Raw genomic sequence first — 25,368 nt, 5'->3', positions numbered from 1 at the left:
GCCCATGCATACCGGCCTCTCCCTCTCCACGCCACCGAGGTTATCCAAGGGAAAGGCAAAGGCTGATACAGCTTGGCACTAGTGATGTTGCAACTCATTTCTATAGTTGAGTGAACTGCAGCAACATGAAAAATAAAGTGACTTGCTCAAGAACATAACATACAGCCCAGTCTGGGAATTGAACTCACTATCTCATGATTGTGAGCCCGATGCTCTAACCACTGAGCCATGTGCCTTAATACTAATATTAATTTCATTTTCTTGTAAATGCAGGAAGTAACATTACTCTTAACGTTTGTGTTCATCTAAAGAATATATTTATATTTTCCTAGGTTGTTAATGTGTTCTATGGTTATTGGTCAAGTTACTGCACAGCTAAATCCTACGTCTGGGTGGAGAAATTCGACACACGAGAGGCACCCGATCGGCGAACTCGACGCTTAATGGAAGCCGAAAACAAAAAACTTCGTGATGCTGCAAAGAAAGAAAGAAATGAAGAAATTCGTGTGAGTATTACCTTATTGTCTGTTTTGGTGAACCTGTAAAAATGTTTTTTGTTAAAGCTCACTCTTGGAAATTTATGCTATTTTTTCATCATCATCATCAACATTGTTTTACTGTCCACTTTTCCGTGCTTGTATGAGTCAGATGGAATTTGTTGAGACAGATTTTTTTTTCTACAGCCAGATGCCCTTCCTGTCATCAACCCTCAGCTGTTTCCAAATAAATTAATTTTTTCACTGAAGATTGGAAATAAAGGACACTGCATGTATCTATATATAGAGAGACAGATGAGCATGACTGTGTGGTTTCGATTCCTAGATTGGGTGGTGCGTTGTGTTTTTGAGGAAGAGACTTCATTTCATGTTGTTCCCGTCCTCTCAGCTGTAAATGAGTAACCACACAATGGACTGGCATTAGATTCAGAGGAAATGTTTACCCTACCAACAGGGTGGCATCATTTGAAGGCTACAACTTTGCAAGGAAGCACATTGTGATCAGCGATGTATAACAACATCCAGTAGCCTAGTTGATACAGTGATACAGTGAAGTATATTTTAAACAGATATAGAGTTTGTGATTCTCTCTTTGATTCAGTTTTTGTTAGATTTTTGTTCTTATTTTCATTTTTTTTTTTACAGCAACTGGTAGCTTTTGTTAAAAAGCGAGACAAACGAGTAAAAGCTCATAAGGTAAGGAACAGGAACCAGTTAGAATTGGTTGTTTCATTTAATTACAAATATTAATCAAAGTAGTTGCTATTGTTTTAATTAAATTGGCATTACCATGTAAGTGTGAAGTTTCTGTGTTCAGTTGCAGATGTCTCACTACATGTTATCTTGGGAAGGAGTATTCTATCATAACCTGAGGCTGACCCAAGCTTATAATTGAAATTTTGCAGACAGAAGCTTTGCAGAAGCCTATCAAATATATAAGGGTGTGCATGTGTGTATTAATGTGGAATGGATAGAATTGGTGCATTGAATAAATAATTTGGTGGTGGAAGGGAATATATAACACAATTTCAAAAATTGCTTTTATTTTTCATCTTAAATGTATATTTGATACCTAATCTTTACCTCTGCCAAACAAAAGGAGCTTAATTCACACTCTATCACATTGAAATCTAAGTTGGAGGGCCATATTAAACAAGCAAGCAATGGACACAAGATTCCAAGCATTGTAGAGACAAATAGCTACCTAAATTAAATCTATAAACTAGTTATAAATTTAGAAATAATACATTTCTAAATCTCTCAGAGAGATTTATGCAGTAGTGACACGATGAAGTAGTTGTATGCTGTCAATTTAAATTGACAGTCCCCCTGAAGGGATTAATACTACTGTTGGTTAGACCTAGGAAGCTGCACCGCTTCCTGTCGGCCTTGACACATTTCCTGTGTCCTTATGTTTACAAAGGGGGAGTTATAAATTGGTTTCAAATTTTGGCACAAGGCCAGTAATTTCAGGGGAGGGGATCAGTTGATTTCATCAACCTCAGTGCTCAACTGCCACTTATTTCATCGAATGAAAGGTAAAGTTGACCTTGGTGGAATTTGAGCTCTGAACGTAAAGACAGATGAAACACTGCTAAGTATTTTGACCAGCATACTAACAATTCTGCCTGCTTGCCACCTTGAATTAGCTATAAATCAAAGATAAAATAATAAAAAATTCCAGTTGTCTTCTTGTTCCAATAACTCAGCACCTATTCAAATTTGTATATAATTCACTCACACATAAAAAATATGGAGCTAAAACATCAATATTCTTTGGAAAACTTTAAATGGCTTTTGTGGCAAATTTGTAAACTTTTGAATATTTCCTTATAATACCTTGTAGTATTTAGATATTGCTGAGTTATCTTCCTTACACCAAACAGGTGTTTTCGTTTTATGTCTATTTTTCCATGCTAGCATGGTTTAGGGGAGTACATGTTTATGAGGTATTTTTTTTATAACTGGATGCTCTTCCTATTGTTAACACTTAGCTCTAACACTCACCTGTTTTTGAAATAAAACATTTTTCATTCGTCTTCGAAGAAGCAAAAGCTATTGAATGATCTGATGACAGGGAGGATCAAGAAACTACTGTTTGTGGCTCAGTGTTTTTATGCAAAATGCAGAATGTAAATATTCAGCGAGACATACACACACACACACACACATAAATACACACCCACACATATATGTGTTTGTGTGTATAAAAATATATGGCAGGCTTTCATACAGTTTCTATCTACCAATTTCGCTTACAAGGTATTTGTCAGCTCAAGGCTTCAGTAGAAAATACTTGCCCGTGGCACTGAGAAGTGACATAGAACTTGAGATCATATGTTAACAAAGTAGACTATATCCACACAGCCAAACTGGATTAGAACAAGGAACCTTTACCTCTAAATTAAGAATTATTATCATAAATTGTCTAAATTAAGAACCATTATCATTAATATTGGTGCTGACTGTTCATATGTCTAACAAAAATCCTAATATCATATATTAACATGTTTTTTAATTGTCCAGAATATCTGGCCATAATATATTAGCTTTTGAACTAACTAGGCTTCTAACTAATTCTCATTATTTTTTTACTAGAATTTAAGCAGATATTAAACTTTACATTTTCTTTAAGTTTTATTTCCCATTTTCAGGAAGAATTGGAAAGAAGAGCTCTTGAATTGGCTCAGAAAAGTGAAGAAATGCGTAAAAAACAAGTACAAGAAAGATTGAAGTAAATATCTCTTCATTTAAATATTTTTCTTAGCAGCAAAAAATTCTCCTGTCGGAAGTTTTCTACCATCCTATGTTTTAATTACTTGTAGGGACATCGTATTTTGTTGTGCAACCATATTATACTACAAAGTGTATTAAACACTTTATAAGTCAATATCTCTTTGTATATCACCATCATTAAAGTGGAGGTGCATGGCTTAATGGTTAGGGTGTAGGATTCATGATTGTAAGCTTGTGGCTTTTGATTCCTGGACTGGAATGTGCACTGTGTCCTTGAGCAAAATTCTTCATTTCAGATTGCTCCAGTCCATTCAGCTGGTAAAAAGGAGTAATCTTGTGATGGACTGGCATCATGTCCTAGAAGGAATATGTATATATGCCAGAGAAACCAGGAAATCAGCCCTGTGCTCTTTATGGAGTAATGTGGACTAACCATCATAATTTTAATATCCACTTTTCCATGCTTGCATGGGTTGGATGGAATTTGTTGAGGTAGATTTTTTTCCCCAGCTCACCTGTTTCCAAGTAAGGTAATATTTCCACATGGCCAGACATGTTTTCTGGGAAGATTGGAAAATAAAAACACTGCTTGAATGATGGTAACAGTCATTTACGAACATCACTTAAAATAAAGATTTTTTTTTTTGCAGATTGTTATTGTTTTATTGCTTACATGTTTCTGTATAAATCCGAACCATTCTTTGTCTCTGTATTGTTCTAAATGATTTTGTGACCCTTGTCGCCAATAAAGAAAGAATTAATAAAAGGTAGTGGATTCGGTAGTCATTAAGGTTCTTTACAATCTGAGTTCAAATCTTGCATTGGTAAACTTTGCCGTTTGTTCTTTCAAGGGTCAGTAGAATAAAGAACCACCCAAGTTTTGGGATCAGTTCTTCAACCTACAAAGTTTGCTTCTTGGTTAAAAATAATTATTGTTTTTAAATATATTGTTCATAATATTTTTATATGACACCTTGTTTTTTGTTTCTTCAGATTGCTTGAAAATTATCAAGAGCCAGAGTGGAGTGCCACGTCGAAGGTAGAGAAAGAAATTAAAGAATTAGAATCGCTTCACCAGAAAGAGTTTGGTGATAAATTTTCCGAAGGTGATTTAAGTTTAATTATTATTACAAAGAAAGAAACGAAAAGAAGATACAGAGAAAGATTATTAATTTCTGTAACCTGTTTGTTGTTATTTAATAATACTACTATTAATAATAATTATTGATGTCACAGTAACGTCCCCTTTTACCATGAATTTTTCCCCTCTCCCCACGGCAACTACTGTAAATTTGCCATTAGAAGTTGAAATACGTCAAACATTTTAATTAACCCAAAGTTCACTTATACCTAAACATTGCTTGGTGTCTCCGTCTTCCTTTTCCCTTGGACTTTCCTCCATCTCCTGTTTCTGACGAAGACCTTTGCTTTAAATGTAAAACTACCTTTCTTTCCTTCCCTGAGCATCTGTTAGTACTTTGCATGTACCATGTCCTTGCGTTGTGTTTTTTCTTGTGTTTGTTCTTCGTTTTTTTGTTTTTTTTTTCTACTATAGCCTCGGGCCAACCAAAGCCTTGTGAGTGGATTTGGTAGACGGAAACTGAAAAAGCCCGTCGTATATATGTATATATATGTGTATGTGTGTTTGTGTGTCTGTGTTTGTCCCCCCACCATCGCTTGACAACTGATGCTGGTGTGTTTACGTCCCCGTAACTTAGCGGTTCGGCAAAAAGAGACCGACAGAATAAGTACTAGGCTTACAAAGAATAAGTCCTGGGGTCAATTTGCTCGACTAAAAGGCGGTGCTCCAGCATGGCCGCAGTCAAATGACTGAAACAAGTAAAAGAGTAAAAGCGTATATGTATGTATGTATATGTGCGTGTAACAGGTTTCTTTCAGCTTCTGTCTGCCTACCAAATCCACAGACAAGGCTTTGGTTGGCCCGATGCCATAATAGGAGACACCTGCCCAAGGTGCCACGTAATGTCACTCTAGAAATAAATCACATCATCAAAATCTTGAAGCTACAAGATAATGCATGATTATTCAATACAATGTAAATAAATAAACATTATATTTGACAGAAGAATCTGAATGTTAAAGGATTAATTTCTTTTTTTTTCTTTTGTTTTTTTTTTCACAGATCTCTCCTCTGAAGAAGATGCAGATTATGCTGGTGACTTATTTTGTGTAGCATGCAATAAAGCTTTTAAAAGTGATAAAGCGTAAGTACATCAATTTTATGAACTAGAATTATCAAATGAATGAATGAATGATCTGTTTGTTAAAACTAGTAATTTTGGCAATAAAAACAGTAAAATCAATATTGTATATATTTGGTTTCAAATTCTGGTACAAGGCCAGCAATTTCAGAGAAGGTGGTTAAGCTGATTATATCAATCCCAGTGTTCAACAGGTACTTATTTTTATTGACCCTGCTTTCATGAAAGGCAAAGTTAATGCTGGCAGAATTTGAATTCAGAAGCTAAAAATAGATGAAATGCTACTAAACATGCTCCTTAATATCCCATATATTGATGTTAGTTCCATTCACTGATTTAATCTCTTCCCTGCAGAAATCAGATATATCCACTCAAAATTTCATTACCCTTAACTCTCTTGTTTGAAACTATTTTATTTTGAGATATGTCAAGTCTATTGAGGCAATGTAATTTGTAGAAAAAAACCAATTCTAATTTTTGACGGATATTTAATCCTTTGACATTCATATTCTGTCAAATGTAATGTGTTTTCATTCACGTTGTTTTGTAACTATTCGTGTATTATCTCATAGTTTTGAAATTTTGATGATGTGATAACATTGACGGGTAGGTGTGTTACGCTGGATCTGGCTGGTTAGAACACAAAATGCATAGCATGTTTGGGCCAGATATGGCCGATTTAAATACTAAAGAGTTAACAACCATTATTAAAATAACCATGAAATTTAATTTTGAAGTTAAAGGTTTAATATTTTCACCTAATTTACAATTCCTTCAAAGAAAAAGACAGAATGAAGACAAGCAACATAAGAGTAGAATGGATACTTTAGTCTTAACAGAGACAACCTCTCAGGTGTAATAAAGATGGTTCATCATCTTCCTCTTCATCCTCATCCTCCTCATATTTTTTCCTGATCTCAGATTTTATGTAAGGAAATTATAGCAATCATTTAATAAAAAAATTTGTTCACCTTGATAAGCATGCATCCACACATGTTTTACACCAGAAAATACATTTAATATCAATTGAGACTCTCTGAGTGGTTGGCGTTAGGAAGGGCATCCAGCTGTAGAAACTCTGCCAAATTAGACTGGAGCCTGGTGTTGCCATCCGGTTTCACCAGTCCTCAGTCAAATCGTCCAACCCATGCTAGCATGGAAAGCGGACGTTAAACGATGATGATGATGATGATGATGAATAGATGGTTTATACATACCAGCATAGTAAGAGTGTGATAATTTTGTTATCGTATATGATTAGCCCTTTAGCATTCAGATTACTATCTCAAATGTAATGCTTATTAGCTCACTTTTTCAATTAACCATGCATTATCGCATAGCTTTGAGATTTCAATGATGTGATTGTATATTTCTGAATGACATTGTAGGGTAGGTGTGAGAGGTCAGATCCGGCCAGATTGAACATAAAACTGTTTGAATATTTGGGTTGTATGTGACTGGTTTAAATGCTGAAGGGTTAAATAAATAAAACTAGAATCATTACATATAAAGAATTAAGAATTCACTAACATGGGTTTAATTTGTTAAGAGCTACAAACAGATATGGGTTACATGTTTGATATGTTACGATGAAAAATATAATGTTATAAGCAGTATTAATTAACACAGCCTGGGATATATGTAAATCAAGTACTGAACCAAGAATGCTGTATGCAAAACTGGGGTGTAAACTATACATGAGTATATATGGTACATAACATCAGTCCTTTTCCCATTGAGAATAATTATCATATGAAATAAACAGTCTTTGGTTATAGTCCATAATCTTTAGACTCTACAACCTCGAAACCAATGATTTTATTGCCTTGAAAATATCAACTTATTTTTGTTTTGTTTTTTGTTTGCAACTTTATTATATTTGTTGTTCTTCCAATTTTTAAATTTTTTTTGCTTTTCAAGCTTTTTTTTTTTTTTTGATCTGTGTTTTATCCTCCATCCTTGATTTCGTGTTGATCAATCAAATAAATCTTTCGATCAGTAATCAACAGGATTATTATTGTATTTGTTGTAGGTTGGGTATTCTGGATATATGATAGGTGTTGTTCTTAATTGTTGTGTAGCCCCGATCAAGCAACAACAATAAAAGGTTTCTGTTCTCTTCCTTTGTATATCTGGAACTACATTGTCCAGAGTATACTTCCTTTTTAAAGATGATAGTTGGAATTTGGCTGATATCTCTAGCAGACTGAATGACCATGTAGAAGCTTCTCCATTGATTCATATTCAAAAAAATATATATTCTGGTCGGGTGTATTGATAAATAAGGTTGAGGTTTTTGCTTCATTCATGATCTGTTTGGTAGCAAAAGCTCACATTTTCTTTGTTCACCAGTGAAATTTGTTATATTGTAAAGAAAAAAAAACAGAAAGAAACAAAGCAAATGAGAACATTAAACTAATTTTAATAATAATAATAATAATAATAATAATAATAATAACAGTAATATTATGTTATAATAGTATTTACATTATAATAACATAATATTAATATGATTGTCATTACATTAATTAATTGAAAAGCATCTTTATTCTTCAGATTTGCCAATCATGAGAGGTCCAAAAAACACAAGGAGAACGTCATTTTACTGAAGCAAGAGATGGAGGAAGATGAGGCTGCAATGGTGAACAGCATGACAGAGAAGAAGAATGATAGCTCAGAAGCCCTATCTGACATTCCAGTGGATGATGAGGATCTTGACTTTAACAGTGATGATGTTGTGGAAGAAATCTCTGAAAGAAAACAGAAGTAAGTCTTAGACGAGTTCTTAATTGTTTTAAGAAGGCCTTTCTACCAAACTGGGTGCATTTCCCTGCAATGAACTAAGCATATGTTAAAACAAACTTGCAAAGGCCTTTCATAATTATAACAAATTTTGACCGATGGCACCTTTGCCCAGCGTTGCCTAATCGTGATGGCACCTATTCCCAGCGTCGCATTCCTGGCACGTGTAAAGACATTCGAGCGAGATCATTGCCAGTGCTGCTGGACTGGGTCCCATGCAGGTGGCACGTAAAATACACCATTTTGAGCGTGGCCGTTGCCAGTACCGCCTGACTGGCCCTTGTGCCGGTGGCACGTAAAAGCACGCACTATACTCTTGGAGTGGTTGGCGTTAGGAAGGGCATCCAGCTGTAGAAACTCTGCCAAATCAAATTGGAGCCTGGTGTCGCCTCCTGGTCAAATCGTCCAACCCATGCTAGCATGGAAAGCGGATGTTAAACGATGATGATGATGATTAATAAAATAACCAAAAATACATAAAATAAAAAAAATTATAATTCCTTATATTCAATCTTGATATACCCATTCTTATAAATTTTGTGTCTGTCATTCTCCCTTTCATTATTCCTATATCCCTTCAAGAATAATGAAGGGATTTCAGTCAATAGTCTGGTTATGCTGGGGTACTGCCTTGAAGAATTTTGGTTGAATGAATTGACCTCACTACATATTCTATCAGTTTCATCTTGCTGAACTGCTGTTACAAGAATATAAACATACCAACAGCAGTTGTCAAGTAGTGGTGGTGGCAGTGATGAACTCAGGCACACACACATATATATAACAAGCTTCTTTCAGTTTCCCTCAATCAAATTCGCTCACAAGGCTTCGGTTGGCCCTAGACTATAATAGTAGATACTTGCCTAAGGTTCCATGCAGTGGAATTAAACCCAGAACCATGTTAAATACTATGAAAGACCACATTTGACCAGTTTGAAAATAAAACGGGTAAAAAATTCTGGCTGGATATGGCTGGTTTAAACACTAAGGGATTAAATTTCACCAAGGTAGACTTTGCCTTTCACCTTTCAGGGTTGATAAAATCAGTAGCAGTTGAGCAGTGAGACTGATTTAATCGACGAGCCTCCTCCCTCAAAATCTCAGACCTTGTGCTTATTATTGTATGCCAAACAATAACTTAATAATGATAAAATTATTTTACTACGTTCTTCATTATTTTCAAAATTAATTGAAGCTGTTTAGATATGGTGACAAAAATTTTGAAGAGAGAATGGCGAGCAAACAAGGAGACATTTATTTGAATGTTTTTGAATGATTAATTAGATATTTCATTCAAAAGCAAATAAGGAAATAAAGATAGCTATAAAAAAGTCATCCATTTCTATGTATATATGGCTTTAGCTGCAATGGGCTAAAATAAAATGAAGAACATATTATTTCTGATAGAATAATTGGTCTGTGTTTGACTTTGTCTTTTGATATTGGTATACATTTACTGAAATTCTCAAATTGATCAGATTTGAAGCTCTGCTTATTAAAATGTCATGTTGTATATATATATATATATATATATATATGTACAATCAATACAAACCTACCTACATACATATATATGTGCGTATATACACACACACATATGTACATTACATATTTACATATCTATATATGTAAAAACTCAATTAAAATCAATTTATAAAAAATTAAAATTAAATTGAGCTTATATTGTTCTAAGTTGAGGAAGTACAATTTATTTATCAATTATTTCTTTGAAGTACATTCTTTCCATATAAAGGAAATTAATCAAAACTAATAGTGTGTTCAGTGATTGTTTTTTGCTTTACACATATATATATATATACATATACATATATATATATATATATATATATATATATATATGTATATATATACTAGCAGTATAACCCGGCGCTGCTCGGGATTAAGCTAGGATTATTAAATGATTAAGTCCTTTATTTCAAACCAAAATAAATAACATCGACATCAGATTTGAGCGAAATCCGTTGAAATTGGTCTGGCTGAAAATGGTTTGCTGGCAATTTGATTGGGAAATCCCATAAGGAATCAGTTTATTGGTTATTTTCACTTATTGACTCTTTTTTTTAAATGTTGCATTAGAGATCTGCATAGGAGAAGGTTGATCTGAAGGTTTGCATTGGGGATCTGGATTGGAGTAACTTAGGAAAGCTTACCAACAACCTTAACCAAAAAATAAGGAGCCTGTCCCTTCTATGTTAACTCTAACCCTAACCCTAAACCCTAACCCTAACTCTGACCCTAAAACCGTAACCCTAACCCTAATCCTAACCGTAACACCCTAGTGGAAATCGTGCGGGTGTTAATCTGAAAAATAACCAAACCCTTTTTGTGGTCCGAAAAACGAGTGGGGGGGGGGGGGTGACTGACAAATTGTTGCATACGTTTTTGTTTCATAGTTGTGAAATATAAACAAAACTCTTTCGCTCCCAAAGTAGTATATGTGCGTATGTGTGAGAGTGAGAGGGGGGAGAAAGATGAACGATTTAAAATAAATAAATGATTTAAAATAAATATATTTTAATTGTTATGTGAGAAAGTATATATAATCTTATTATAGAATATAGTGTCTTTCAAAAACGTCTTATATTTGAAACTATATCTCATGTTTAAGAAAAAAAATGCATTTTACTCTGTCTTCCTTAGCTACGTTTTCTTTCCTAATACGCTTTGTCTCCCTCTTCCACTTGTTCGTTCCTTTTTTATGTTTTTTGTTAGACGCTGTCTTGGTGAGAGAAATTTTTTTTCCTTGTCCGCTTTGTCTCCCTCTTCCACTTTTTCATTTTTTTTTTTTTAGACGCTTGGCAAACAATCTGTTTCTCCCCTTGTCACAAACACACTATTTCTTTCTTTCTCTCTCTTTCTTTCTTTCTCCCTCTCTTTCTTTCTTGCTCTCTCTCTCCTTCACGCGCGTACGCACAGATTTGACTTCGCCATGTCAACAAACTTCAAAATTGGTAAAAGTTTATCGATTTTTACAGCTATACGCGGGTGCCTCTGTGAGAAAAAGTTGACAAAAACATAGATAGGGTCATGAACAATGTCGTCCTAAAATTGGAGCGACATGCGTGCTAATTTGTGGACGTGCATAACCCACATCACGTACACACACACACAAACATCTTGTGTTTTATAGATATTGATATATATATATATATATCGAAACGTCAGGTTAGAATAGAGACAGCTGATGAAGGAATATTCCAAGTGGCTTTCCGTTTTCCTGTGTTCGTTCCGTTGTCGGTAGTTCATTGTTCTAACGTCCTGTACCCTGATATGCATATATATACACATGTAGATGTAAGTATGTACATATATGTGTGTATACATGTATATATATTCTTTGTATTTTATATATATATATATATATATATATATATATATATATATATGTCTGTGTGTGTGAAGGCTATCAGCTGTTTGTTGAAAAAAAGGCAGGAATTCAAGTATTTTTAGTAAATTTATTTGCTTGGCTTGGGGCGGGGTGGGGGTGGGTGCAGTGAATAGAAGTGATAACTAATAAATAAATCATATTTCTCCAACTTTTACTAACTTTGTATTTATTGATATACAGGGTGTCCACAATGTCTGGGTACATGGGGATTAACACATACTTTAAGAAATTATTATTTCTTATATTTAATTGTTTATGTAATGATTTCATTTAATCCATGTACCCAGATCTTGTGGACACCCTGTATCTGTACACCACTCCAGACACTCAACACACATATACAGATGTATGTCTGCATATCTCTTAGTGTCATAATATATGTTTGTGCGTTCCATTCAATTTTGAAAATAATCATGAATTTGCAGTTTAATATTGACAAAAATACTTAAATTTTTTTTTGCCAATATTAAACTGGTTCACAACATAACTCAAGAAAATGGTCTTAGAGAAAATCGTAATGGATATTTTTAATTCAAATATGAATACTTGAAAAATATGATTGTCTATAATAGAATTAGATTTGAACTTAGATGAGTTGGTATTGAAAGTGTTAAAATAAGGTAATGGCATTATCTCAAGGCTATAAGTAGTGTTATGGAAAGAGTGTGTAAAATGTATCCCTGTAGTTATAGGGGCATTAGGGACTATCCCTGAAGATTTGAACAGATGGATTGAGGAAATAGGCATAAAACCTAGTTTAGTGCAACTCCAGAAAACAGTGTTATTAGGGACAGCTAGGATACTTTGGAAGGTTTTTGGCATCTAAGGTTACTTGTATCCCATTGCTGGGAATTTTGCTTTTCCACCAGTTTAATCTATTGTGTGTATATAAAGTAATAATAACAACAGTAATAATAATAATAATAATAATAATAATAATAATAACAATAATAATAATAATAATAATTTCAAATTTTGGCACAAGAGAAGCAGTTTTGGGCTAGAGGGTAAGTCAATTACATTGACCCCCACCCTACCCCAGTGCTCAATTGATATTTATTTTATTGACTCCAAAAGGATGAAAGGCAAAGTTGACCTCGGCGGCATTTGAACTCAGAACATAAAGACAGATGAAATGCCACTAGGCATTTTGCCTGGTATACTAACGATTCTGCTAGTTTGCCACCTTAAAAATAGTAATAATGATAATAATGATACAAAATAAACATGCAAGTATTAGATAGTTGAAAAGAATAGATAGCATGGTACTGTAGGCTACAGATAGCAAGCCCTTTATACATGCAAGACTCCAAAAATTCCAACGAAACTGGAGTTAATAATAATAATAATAATAATGTGTGTATGTGTGTGCTTCAGTAACATACCTTGTGTTGGTCGTTCATGTTAACAGCTGGGCAGAAGCTAACTCATCAGAATGCAAATATCTTAATACATGAAATTATTGCTGTTTCTTCTCTCAGCACTGTCATGATGTGTGTTGTTATTTTTGTTGCTATTGTTGTTGTTGGTGTTGCTATTGGCATTGTTCTTTCGTTCATCTCTTACTTCTCCACTGTCATTGTTGTAATAGGCGTCAGTGCCAAATATCTCATCTTGTTCATCTGAAGCTGGATAGGCAGTGCCTCTGGTGTGTGATGTGTAGCTGCTTTCTACTCGGTTGTTTCTTCCAATATCGTAATACTGGTTGTTATTGTAACTGTTCTCTGCATTGTATCCACTTTTGGTATTATATCTGCTGAATGGTAGGTTATGCATCCTCTGCATAGAATGGAGATTTGACCTGCTGTTAGATTGGATCATATGTCTGCTTCTTTTCGACCCCATGTTGTAGTTTGGTTGACTGTTGTAGTTTGGTTGACTGTTGTAGTTTGAGAAAGGGTTGTTGTTGTAACCCCTGTTTTGACTGTGATAGTATCCCTTTGGATTTGTGTTGTAAAAGGGTTTACCGAACAATCTAGACTCGTAGTTTAACCGATCAAAGCCTTTGTCGTAACCCGAGTGATCCGACATTGTGCCATATCCAAATCGATTGGATGTTGTATCATGAATTCCTCTATTCATCCCATCAAAACTCCGACGTCTAAAATCCCTATTAAATCCTTGTCTGTTTGAATTTGGTAAATACCTGCCAGGATTACTGTCATGCCTTTGATTTATGTTGTAGTTTGGTCTGCCATAATTCATGTTCTGCTTGTCAGTACTTTGATTTTCGTCTGGATCTATTCCTGAATATATTGGATTCCTTTGGTTGGCAGCCATTTGGATTTTGTGTAACAACGAATTCTTATCAGGATATTCTTTGTTAAACATAAACAACTGACTGTTGACTGGGTCGTGGTAATCACCATGGTAACTTCTGGCGTTGTGAGTTGGTGCTTCTCCAGATTCTTCTGAATCTTTGTCCCCTTGTGCACTGTTATCGGCCAAAGTGTTTGATTCTGCTGGATAAAGATCCATATTAAATGCTGGTCTTTCTGCTGAGGATATAATATCTCCTGCTCTTAGTCTTTCCATGTGTCTAACTCCACCATATTTACTGTGAGACAACGCTGCACCTTTAGTATCTTCATCACTGCTTTCATCAGATCCATCTTTTTTTTCTTCTTCCTCCGGAATGTTCATCTGACCAGCTTCGCCATCAAGTGGGAAGTCCAAGTAGTTTTCTGCACCATACGGAGGGTTTAGAAAACCGTCACCTGGATACATCCCTTCATATCTGTTCTTGTCTATCATGCCATTTTGCACACCAGTTGGCACATTGTGTTTGTGATTGTTGCTTTCTTCAATAGGCAACAGATGAGTCCCGTACTCATCGCCAACTTGGCCTCCGTACGGAATTCCATATCCATCTATACCGGAATAAAGATGCGGGATGCCATGCTCGTCAATTCCTGGGTACAGATGTGGGATTCCATGTTCGTCTACCCCAGGGTAAGCATGTGGGATTCCATGTTCATCTATTCCTGGGTAAAGATAAGGTGTTTTGTGATCATCAGTTCCTGGCTGATTCTGTGAGTTACTTCCCTTCGTGTCTGTCGTATCTGCCTCTTGCTGGCCTTGTTGTTCCTGACCTGCTTGTTCTCCATTTTCACTCTGTGCCGTTTTAGACTCATCCGTATCTTGTTTGTTGGTTGCTCCTGATTCTTTATTCCCTGGATAATCTTGAGAAGAACCATCAATTCTTTGAAAAATTGTTAAGTTGTCTTGAGAATTCTGTTGTCCAGATTTTGTTTCTGGTTCTATCGTACCCAGTTCATTCCGACTGTCTTTTGAAATCCAAACAATGCCAGCGTTACTAGATTTTCCATTTTCAGAAGGTTGACTCTCTTCTGTTTCCTGGCCTTTGTCTGGTTGTAAAGGATAATTCATTTCAGGTGTATAATCAACTCTTGGATCATGAGCACGAATGGCCATTGGTTGAAATCGCCGTTTCCTTGATAATCCACTTGTTTCTGAGTTTTCATATTCACTACTACGAACAAATGCTCGTTCTTCTTTGTCGGAGACCTCATAATCACTGTCTTTCTTTTGAGGGCCTTTGAAGTTCCTTTTGTTTCCATGCTGTTTTCCAAATAGACGTGAATGAGTATTGAACCTGGTTTTATGGTGTTCATCTCCCTCTGAATCTCTACCAGAGCCTTTCTTGGTTCCATGTTCCATTTCATCCGGTTCCGTTCGCTGTCCCGAGCCTGAGCTCTTTTCAGATTTATTGAATTTACTCCAAGAATTACCTGCTGACGATGAATAATTATCTCCTGCTTCGTATTCTTCATCAGCTTCCTTGAGTACACCTGGTTGTGGAGTTGCTTTTGGTTGTGGCAAAACAAGATTGTCTGAACCTCGGTATTGTTGCTGTTGTTGTTGTTGTTGTTGTTGTTGTTGCTGCTGCTGTTGTGGCTGTTGTTGTTGGGGTTGTTGTTGTTGTTGTTGTTGAGGTGGTGGTTGTTGCTGTTGAGGTTGAGGTTGTTCTTGAAGTTGTGGCTGTGGTTGTGGTTGTCCTTGGCTTTGGGCATTGGTTGGATTGCTATCTACGTTACGATGCAGTTTAATTCTCAATTCTGCTGTGGGACTTGTTGAAGGAGGGGCTGTGCTAACCGTAACAGTCGCGGTAGTTTCCCCAAGGTTTTCTTCTGGCGTGCTCTGCACATTTGGAGCACTCACGAAAATCAGCTCCTGAGGAAATAAAGGTGGTGGATCACTGGCAAACACCATGGGGGTGTCATTGACACCGATTCTTTCTTGTTGTGCAAGCGTTTCAAGAATCTCTGGGCTTAAAAAACTGTAAGCTGCCTGCCGTCTTGCTCTGTGCAGTACTCTCCGTTTATTTGTGCCATCAGAATATAACGGATTATCCTTAGTAGTTAGGTTTCCACTTAGTTTCTGCTTTCTTGCTCTGTAACTTTTCAGTTCGTTCTTGAGTCTTTGTAATAGCAAGGCATGTACTTTTACATTTCCAGACATCTTCTCGAATCTATGTTCCAAGAGTTGTAGTAGGTGTTCATTTGAATTGAGCTTCTTGACCAAAAACCGAACCATTGTTTCGAAATTGGTCTCTTCTTCGGCCGACCGTGCTCCCGCATTCGGCCGTGCTGTTATAGTAGCAGCGCTATATAAAAGCAGGATCAATCCCAAAGCGAACGCTGTCTCCATTATAATGAAAAATACTGGGAATGTTGTACAGCAGTTACTACTAGACAAGATCTGCCACCTGCTTCTTTCTTCCCCTCTAGTTAGTGGCACTCTGATCATGGTTACTAGACGGGCTGTCTTAAATATCTGGATATATCTTTGTTATTTTACTCTCCCCTACCTTTCACTATCTCATCATATACTTTTGTCTGACTAAATGACTTCAAAACTTCAAGGTGAAATTAGATACACCGGATATTGTTATAAATAATAGAAAACATCTCAGGGCTTTGTTTTTGCTTTAATTTTATCTTTTTCTGTCTTTGTTTTTCTTCATTTCTTTTTTTTTAATTTTGTCCTTACTCCATCTTTGTTTACATTTCTCTCTCTCTCTTATATTTTTTCCATCATTGGTATGTTGCTTTTTTTTTTTTTACATATTTCATTTTTTTTTTTACTTATTTAATTTTTTTTTACTTATTTAATTTTTCTTTTACTTATTTCATTTTTTTTTTACTTCTTTCATTTTTTTTTACTTATTTCATTTTTTTTTACTTATTTCATTTTTTTTTTACTTATTTCATTTTTTTTTTTTACTTCTTTCATTTTTTTTTTTTCTCCACTACTATTGTTCCTCGCTCAGTTATTCTTCCTTTCAAAAGTCCCATCGTGTGAAACTTGTTCAACCCTAATTCTAACCTGTATCATTTACATTTACTTACAATAATTGCTGTCACAAACAATGATTGCCCTGTCGTCTGGCATATTCTGTCAAACTCAGAAGAAAATGACTTTCTTATCCACCTTGCTATTTTCTGCCTTGTTCATTCCTTCTTTTATTTGTTGTAAAAACTGATTTGTTGTTGCCGTGGTTGTTGCTGTTGTTGTTGTCGTCATCGTCATTGTTCTTGTTCAATTTCTCTTCTCTTAAAACACCTTACATTTATTAATTTGCAATCAGTAAAACGAATCTAATATAAACAGCCTTACTAATGCATACATCATGTCAATTATGTACGTCAGGAGGGGAGAATGTAATCAAACTGAAGACAAAAACAGTTTGCCAAAATTTCCTCGACCACCCCTACCCATCATATCAGTGGAAGATGAGGGCTTGGTTTTTCTTTGCCTTTTTTTTTTTTTTGGAGGTTTTTTAATAATTTTTTTTTCTCCCCCTGTACTTTGTATTTTTAACCTGCATCAAAAAATTATGTTTTCAGTGTTGTTCTTTCTTATATCCAAACAGTTTTGCCATGGACTATGCAAATTATTAAGTAGCTAGCCAACTTGACATTTGCATCTCTATTGCTAACAACTAATTTTATGAGTAGACACTTACAAAATATAGCAATCTTCATTGTGCAAGGAAACTCATTTTATTTTATTTTGTTCATTTTAGTTTCTAAGTTTGAACACTTAAACTTTTTTTTACTTTCATTCTTTTCTTTCATATTTATCAAAATATGAAATCTTTTTCAATAATTTTTATTTTATTTTCTACTATGAACATTAAAAAGAGATTTTAAATGAAAATGAACATGCAATCACTGTTTAAATTACTGTTTTTGTGTTATTGCATTTTACTTTGGAAAGACTATTTTACGACTTGACTGTTGAGTTCTCTCAAAGGAAATATTCTTTTGAAATCAACAAATGAACAGCTCATTATGATTTGAGCCAATCCTTATTCAGAGCTTTTGCCCATCTAGATAAGCTGAGAAGTTATTTCTTGCCTGCATGTTCCATTTTGGCATGGTTTCTGAGGCAGGATGGCCTTTCTACCAACAACCCAACTGAGAGGCACTGGGTGCATTTTAAGAAAGGACCACCTTGAGAATTGTTCTGTTTCTCTCTCAAAAAACTAAAGAGAATCTCTTTTCCCTGTGTTGTCTCAGTACATTTATTCTTTTCTTTTTCATGCAGCTGGATGGGAAGAAAGCAAGAGAGAGTGGGGTAGGGGAGTGGTTGAAGAGTAAAAGAAAAGAAGAATCAGAAGAACTGGAGTAAGAGGGTGATGGAAGAGAGAATATTGAGGAATAGAAGAGGGAGGGATAGTCAGCTACATGATGATTGTTGGTAAGCGGATTGAATAGAAACAGTATGAGTAGTGTGATGAAGGCAGAGAGAGAAAGAGAAAGGAGGCAATGTATGACAACAGGTGATAGAGGATGAAGTAATTTGAGAGAGTGTGGGGGTAGCAATGAAAATGGTTGATGGCCCAAAGAATTGGAAGTGATTGGAGTAAATAATAAGTGATGGTGGGGAATAATGGGAAAGTGAGAGAGAGATTCAGAAAAAGGAATGATGGTTGGTAATAAAGAATGGTGGTGGTAATAGGATTTGAATATAGACTGATGTGCTGCCATCCTTTGTTACAAAGGCATCATGATAGGAGAGTATTTATTGGTAGGTTGAAAGTTGAATCTGTACATTCAGAATTATGTGTAATTTTTTGGATATCTTCCAGGCAACAAGCCACTAGAGGTTCATGACTACACATATTGCTGCACTTTCTTGTAGATTTTAGTTTGGATAGATTGATGGAGATGTGGCTGTTTTTTCTAGCAAGTTGAATGACCACATCGTCCCCATCATGGCTGTGTCTATCTAACTTGATATATTAATCATTTAGCATTTAAATTGGCCATATCTAGCATAGATGTGTTCGAGGTTGCCAGATCCAACCTCTTACACCTATTCAACAATGTCATTCTGAAAATAACAATCACATTCTGATCTTTTATTTTATGACTATATCAAACAGGTATGGCAAGGTAAACTTGTCCATGTCTAGCTGTGTCTTGTAAAAATTGCCTGAAAATGTCCTCTTTGAGAACTACGTTAAGAGTACATGTGTCTATGGAGCACTCAGCCACTTGCACATTGATTTCATGAGCAGGGCTGTTTTGTTGATCGGATCAACTGGAACCCTCGTCATCATAACTGACAGAGTGCTTTTATATGTATATGTGTGTGTGTGTGTATAGATAAATAGATAGATAGATAGATAGATAGATAGATAAATAGATTGATAAGTCACTAGGAATATCGCTAATCCAATTACACGCTTAGAATGATGTCAGTTATTTTAACGTTAGTTTGGTAATAATATATTTGACCCTGCAGACACTTCATTATCAACCTGGCTGCTTTTGTTTAACTGGGAACTTACACAACAAGTAGAATATTTTTTCACCAGCTGTGCCTCATGCCAGACCTGTCATTGTGGCTACGATTCTGACACTGTTACTCTCTCAGTCATGTTTGTAAAGTTACAATAACACTGTTAAATAGTTTAGTTTAGTTTAAGAGGCTTCCCTTTTGTTTTTGTTTTTGTTTTTTTGTTTTTTTTGTGCTAAGATTTTTTAGTTTTTTTTTGTCTTGTCACTTTGAATTTCTTATTTCTTCATGACCAAGTTTTTTAGTTGACACTAAAATATGTAGTTTTTTTTAAATTTTATTTTAGGATTTTTTTTTTTTGTTACAGTTTCTTTGTAGTTATGTGGTGTTTTTTTGTTGTTGTTGTTGTTTAGTCATAGGTAAACCCTGATCGAGTAGGCCTATGATAAAAGACATTCTATCCTTGACCATCCCATTTATTTTTTGCTTTTCTTTCTCATTGATTTATATAGGTTACTTTATTATAATCAAGTTTATCATGACACTAAAATATGTATTTTTTAAAAAATGTATTCATTGTTGTGGTTATTATTGTTGTTTGGCCTTCTCTCTTATCTTAAATGCCTTCCAGCCATGACAATCCCCACCTTCCTCATATATTGTGATATTTCTCCAGATTTCATTATTCATTATTTGCTTATTTTCTTTAAATGGTAGAGGAATGATTTGATGGAGATATGGCTGTTTTTTCTAGCAAGTTGAATGACCACATCGTCCCCATCATGGCTATGTCTATCTAACCTGATATATTAATCACTTAGCATTTAAATTGGCCATATCTAGCATAGATATGTTCAAAGTTGCCAGATCCAACCTCTTACACCTATTCAACAATGTCATTCTGAAAATAACAATCACATTCTGATCTTTTATTTTGTGACTGTATCGGACAGGTGGGGCAAGGCAAACTTGTCTGTGTCTTGTAAAAATTGCCTGAACGAAAGCAATGGGGAGAAGAAAATCTTTCTTTGTTATTCTCTTCTAAAAAGGTTATTGACATACAGAAAGTGCTTGTCAGGGATTGTTCGTTGATTTGATGGTACAGAATAAAGAACATGAGGTTGAGACCATTACATGAAAATGTCCTCCAAGATTCAGATCTGAGTCATAGCATATTTAACTCTTTAGCGTTTAAACTTGCCATTTCCGGCTCAACTATTCCTATCTGTTTTATGTTCAAACCAGCCAGATCTGGCCTCTCACACATATCCTACAATATCATTCTGAAAATAAATAATCATATTATTGAAATCTCAAAGCTGTGAGATAATGCATAATTAATTGAAAACAGTGTGAATAAATAAGCTTTACATTTGATAGAGTCATCTGAATGCTAAAGGTTCAACTGGCCTTATCTAGCCAAGATACTCTTACCTGATTTGTGCTCAAAATAACTAAATTTGGTTTCCCACACCTACCCTACAATATCATTCTGAAAATATTCAATCACATTAATTAAGTCACAAAGCTACAAGATAATGCCTGATTAAAGCAAAAGAATGCAAATAAATAAGCAGAAGGGTAATATTCCTTACCGTCTGGAGTTTTGATTTATTGACTGTTAAATTTCATTCAGTGATTGATAAATCATGTTTTTTTTTTGTTTTTTTTTTTGTTTTTTTTTCAGAATGTCAAAAAAACAGAAGAAAAAGAAGAAACAACAGCGACTTCTTGCTCAGGTGGAATTTATATTTATTTATTTATTTGTTTATTTATTTTATTTTATTTTAGCTATTTGTGTATTTCCTGGTTATGGTCCTCTTATTTTTTTAGTTATTTCCCAACTGGTGTGTAGAAGTTGCCCTCTAACTGGGAATGCGGCCTGAAAGCTAACATTGCCAAACACTCTGTTTAAAAATAAGGGTTCCTGGTTCAAATCCAGTCTGATATGTTACTACTATGCTTACATCCAGGAATAAAGACCTGGTAACAATTGGAGATTAATCTGATTGAGACACTATAAATATTGGTGGGGGAAACGTTTCTTTGCTAAGTCTGAGGAATTACAATCTCATGGTTAGTATTTAGTGTAATGATCCTTTCTTATTTTGGCACAAGGCCCGCAATTTTGAGGGATGGTGAAGTTGATTACATCAGCCCCAGTACTCAACTGGTTCTTATTTTATTGGCTCTGAAAAAATGAAAGGCAAAGTCAACCTCGGCAGTATTTGAACTTAGAACATAAAGATGGATGAAATGATGCTGAGCATTTTGTCCAGCATGCTAAAAATTCTGCTGTCTCAATGCCTAAGTATTGATTGTAATAACAGTTTCAAATTTTGGCACAAGGCCAGTAATTTCAGGGTTGTGGGGTAAGTCGATGACATTGAGCCAGTGCTCAACTGGTACTTATTTTATCGACCCTGAAAGAATGAAAAGTAAAGTCAACCTTGGCGAATATTGAACTCGGGATGTAAAGAGGAACAAAATGCTACAAAGCATTTTATGTGGAGTGCTGAAGGTTCTGCTGCCATAATATTTACCGCAATAATACCTGATCTTTTTCTCATCTTTTGTTACAGATTAATGATGATGACAGTGATGGCGATGACAAGAAGAAAGAAAAGAAAAAGGCTGAAGAAGCTTCCAAATTGGCACAAGATTTTGAAGGAAAAGTCAGAGTTAACGAAAAAGATGTAATTATCGACATACATCCAGAGAAACAGAAAAAGTAAGGAGAAAACAGTTGTTTTTCATGAAAAAGATGTAACCATTACTGTCTGTTATTTGTTTCCTTGTGTTCTTTTTCTCTTTTATCAAAGACACAGGTGTGGCTGTGAATATGTGCAGGTATGGCTGTGTGTGCTTAAAAAGCTTGCTTTCGAACCATGTGATCTCTGGTTCAATCCCATTGTGCATCACCTTGGGCAAGTGTCTTCTGTGATAGTCTGGGCCTACTAAAGCTTTGAGAGTGAATTTAGTAGATGGAAACTGAAAAAAAAACCCTAGGTGAAGGTTTGTGATCAGAAAGCCATCCAACCATAGAAAAATCTGCCTGAACAAATTCCGTCCGATCCATGCTAGCATGGAAAAGTGAACCTTAAATGATGATGATGGTTATATACACATATATAACTATAGTAACCTCTTCCTTCACCCGATTCACATTGACATGGAAGTTTAGCAGCCCCTACTCCCACTCCTACTATGCATTAGTCAACGTAAGGGGGGAAAAAAAAGATAAAGATGTACAGTTAAACACCTCAGCTGTAGTGGGGTTGTGGGGGGTGATATAGACCCCGCTTCCACCTCTCACACATATTACATGCACACATACAGACACATCACCTTCAGTCACTAGCTAGACTAAGCTTGTTACTTGTCTATACTGATACAGCTCTAGGGATTAACCTGTCAGCTAGATGATGATACTACCTTCTGGCTCTTTTGAATTATAATTAACTTGCACTTGGTTTTTTTTAAAACAGTCCACCCAGCAGAATAGATAGAAAACTGAACTGAATAAATATATTTGTAAAAAAATTTTGAAATATTTATCCAATATTTTGAGAGAAATTAAGGCAGTGGGCTGGCAGAATTGTTAGCATGCTGGGCAAAATGCTTAGAGGAATTTCATCTTTACATTCTGAGTTCAAATTCCATGAAGGTCAACTTTGCCGTTCATCCTTCTGAGGTTGATAAAATAAGCAACAGTTGAGCACTGGGGTTGATGTAATCGATTTATTTAGGTATTTAACATTCATTGTACCAGACGGAATTTACAAATTCCGTCTGACCCATGCAAGCAAGGTAAAATATATGTTAAATACCTACATACACTAATGGCTATCTCTCGATCTGAGGAAGACAATTCTGAATTTCTTGCTAAATAACTTGCACAGATGAATTGTTTGTAGTGATCATAAGTCTACTTTGTCCATCAAATTGATATTACCTGTGCAGGTGCATGGTGTGCCACATTTCAGGTGTCAAACTGATTGTAGAGCCATATGAAGTGTTTTGCTTTAGAACAAAATGCCCAGTCCAGAAATTGAACCCATGGTCTTAGGATTATGTGTGCATCACCCTAACCATTAGGCCACATGGCTCACAACATACATACACTCATATACCCACACATACATACACACATGCACTCACATTTAAGTAAATATAGACATATGCAAATGGCACCTGTGCCAGTGGCATGTAAAAGCACCCATTACACTCTCAGAGTGGTTGGCATTAGGAAGGGCGTCCAACCATAGAAAACCATGCCAAATCAGACTGGAGTCTGGTGCAGCCTTCCAGCGCTGCCAGCCCTGTTCAAACCATCCAACCCATGCCAGCATGGACAATGGACGTTAAATAATGATGATGATGAAACAACAGACTTCTACACTGTTTCTGCCAAACAAATTCCACTTTCAAAGTACTCTTGCTGAAGGTGCTGTGCAGTAGGACCAAAGCCAGAAGTACATCTGTTACTGCTTTTAAATAAATATACATTAAAAGAGCAAGCGACAAAGAGAGAGAGACGGAGAGAGAGAGATGCACATTTGCAATTGTTTATACTTACAATCCAAAGTAATGTTCTTGAATATTGCTATATTGCTTTCCCCAAATCCATTTCTATGGAAACCATTTGTATCCATGTCTGTGTGTCTATGTCTTCATGGCATTGAAGGATTGGTTTATAATTTACCAACTGATTGGTTGCACCCATTAACCTAGACTGTTACAACATATCTTCAAATGGACCCTTTTGTTTTCTGGGTTTCCTCTTTTCATTGGCTGCTTCTGTTCCTCTTCTTACCTTACACCTTAAAATTCATCTCATTTTTCTTTAGTGTGTTTTTTTCCTCATTTTATTTTCTGTCTGATTACAATTTTGGCCAGTTTTTGGGGGTTGGAAAGGATATTTCTTACCTTTCTTTTTCTTATTCTGTTTTTTTTTTTTCTTTTCCATCTAATTACAGTTTCTTTTAGTTTTTGTTTCATTCCTTTTAAAAAAATTGTCCTCTTCTTTGTCTTTTTCCCGTATTAAATATTTTCCCATGACTGTATGGTTAATAAGCTTGCTTTGCGACCATGTAGCTTCAGGTTCAGTCCCACCATATGACATCTTGAGCAAGTATCTTCTACTATGACTCTGAGCTGACCAATGCCTTGTGAGTGAATTTAATAGATGGAAACTGTGCAGAAGACTGTCATATATATATATATATATATATATATATATATATATATATACTCACACATTGTGTGTGTGTGTGTGTGTTTGTCTTGCATCATCATCATCGTTTAACATCCATTTTCCATGTTGGCATGGGTTGGATGGTTTGACAGGAACTACCCCAGGTTCCATTGTCTGTTTTGGCCTGGTTTCTACATGTTACATTTTTTTAGATCAACTCATTTTTTTTTGGGGGGGGGGGGGGTTATAATTAAAATTGTTTTTCTCTTTATTTTGTTTTTTTTTCTCTCATTTCTTTTTCGTTTCTTCTGTTTTCTTCTTTCTAGCGTGATTAAAACTTTTGAAAGTCTTGTGGAGGAGAGCGTATCTAAAAAATCTGATGGGAAAACATTACAGAATAAAGAAAACATAACGGAGGAAAGTACAACAAATGAAACAGATGAAAAAACAATGCAAAATGATACGGTATGTGGCAGAAATATTGTTGGTCCTTATTTTGTGTTTATACTTTGTAGTTTAGTCTCAGGTCAGCCCGAATTTAGTAGTCATATAAGCAAGAGTTCCAACCATGACTCACTCGTCTATTTAGGAGTGGTGGTGGAGTACATTATTTAATATGTCCTCTCCATATGAAACCTTTGAGCATTTAAACTGGCCATATCTGCCCCAAGTACTCTACCTGTTAGTGTTCAAAGTGGCCAGATCTGGCCTCTCACATGCACCTTACAATGTTAT

General features: G+C 35.4%; 2 protein-coding genes across 2 annotated transcripts in view; one reads left to right on the top strand and one right to left on the bottom strand.

Moving 5' to 3' along the window:
• The window catches only part of LOC106873746 (dnaJ homolog subfamily C member 21-like), a 34,067-nt gene that overhangs the window by 7,105 nt on the left and 1,594 nt on the right, over window positions 1-25,368 (top strand). Inside the window, exons 5-13 of the mRNA XM_014921243.3 lie at window positions 333-506; window positions 1,143-1,193; window positions 3,152-3,231; window positions 4,227-4,339; window positions 5,377-5,458; window positions 8,012-8,221; window positions 21,124-21,175; window positions 22,019-22,167; window positions 24,960-25,098. Of these exons, the coding sequence (XP_014776729.2) occupies window positions 333-506; window positions 1,143-1,193; window positions 3,152-3,231; window positions 4,227-4,339; window positions 5,377-5,458; window positions 8,012-8,221; window positions 21,124-21,175; window positions 22,019-22,167; window positions 24,960-25,098 (1,050 nt within the window). The remainder of the gene's footprint in view (window positions 1-332; window positions 507-1,142; window positions 1,194-3,151; window positions 3,232-4,226; window positions 4,340-5,376; window positions 5,459-8,011; window positions 8,222-21,123; window positions 21,176-22,018; window positions 22,168-24,959; window positions 25,099-25,368) is intronic.
• On the bottom strand, window positions 7,858-16,495 carry LOC128250585 (uncharacterized). Its single transcript, XM_052975881.2, has 2 exons — window positions 13,052-16,495; window positions 7,858-8,205 (listed from the first exon to the last, which is right to left on the bottom strand). The coding sequence occupies exon 1, from the start codon at window positions 16,434-16,436 to the stop codon at window positions 13,113-13,115; it is 3,324 nt and encodes a 1,107-aa protein (XP_052831841.2). The 5' UTR covers window positions 16,437-16,495; the 3' UTR covers window positions 7,858-8,205; window positions 13,052-13,112.

The sequence above is a fragment of the Octopus bimaculoides genome, chromosome 23 (genome assembly GCF_046866305.1).
Source record: "Octopus bimaculoides isolate indiv1 chromosome 23, ASM4686630v1, whole genome shotgun sequence".
NCBI classification, from domain to species: domain Eukaryota; kingdom Metazoa; phylum Mollusca; class Cephalopoda; order Octopoda; family Octopodidae; genus Octopus; species Octopus bimaculoides.
Note: the sequence above shows the minus strand (reverse complement) of the source record. Positions and strands in the feature narration are given on the sequence as shown.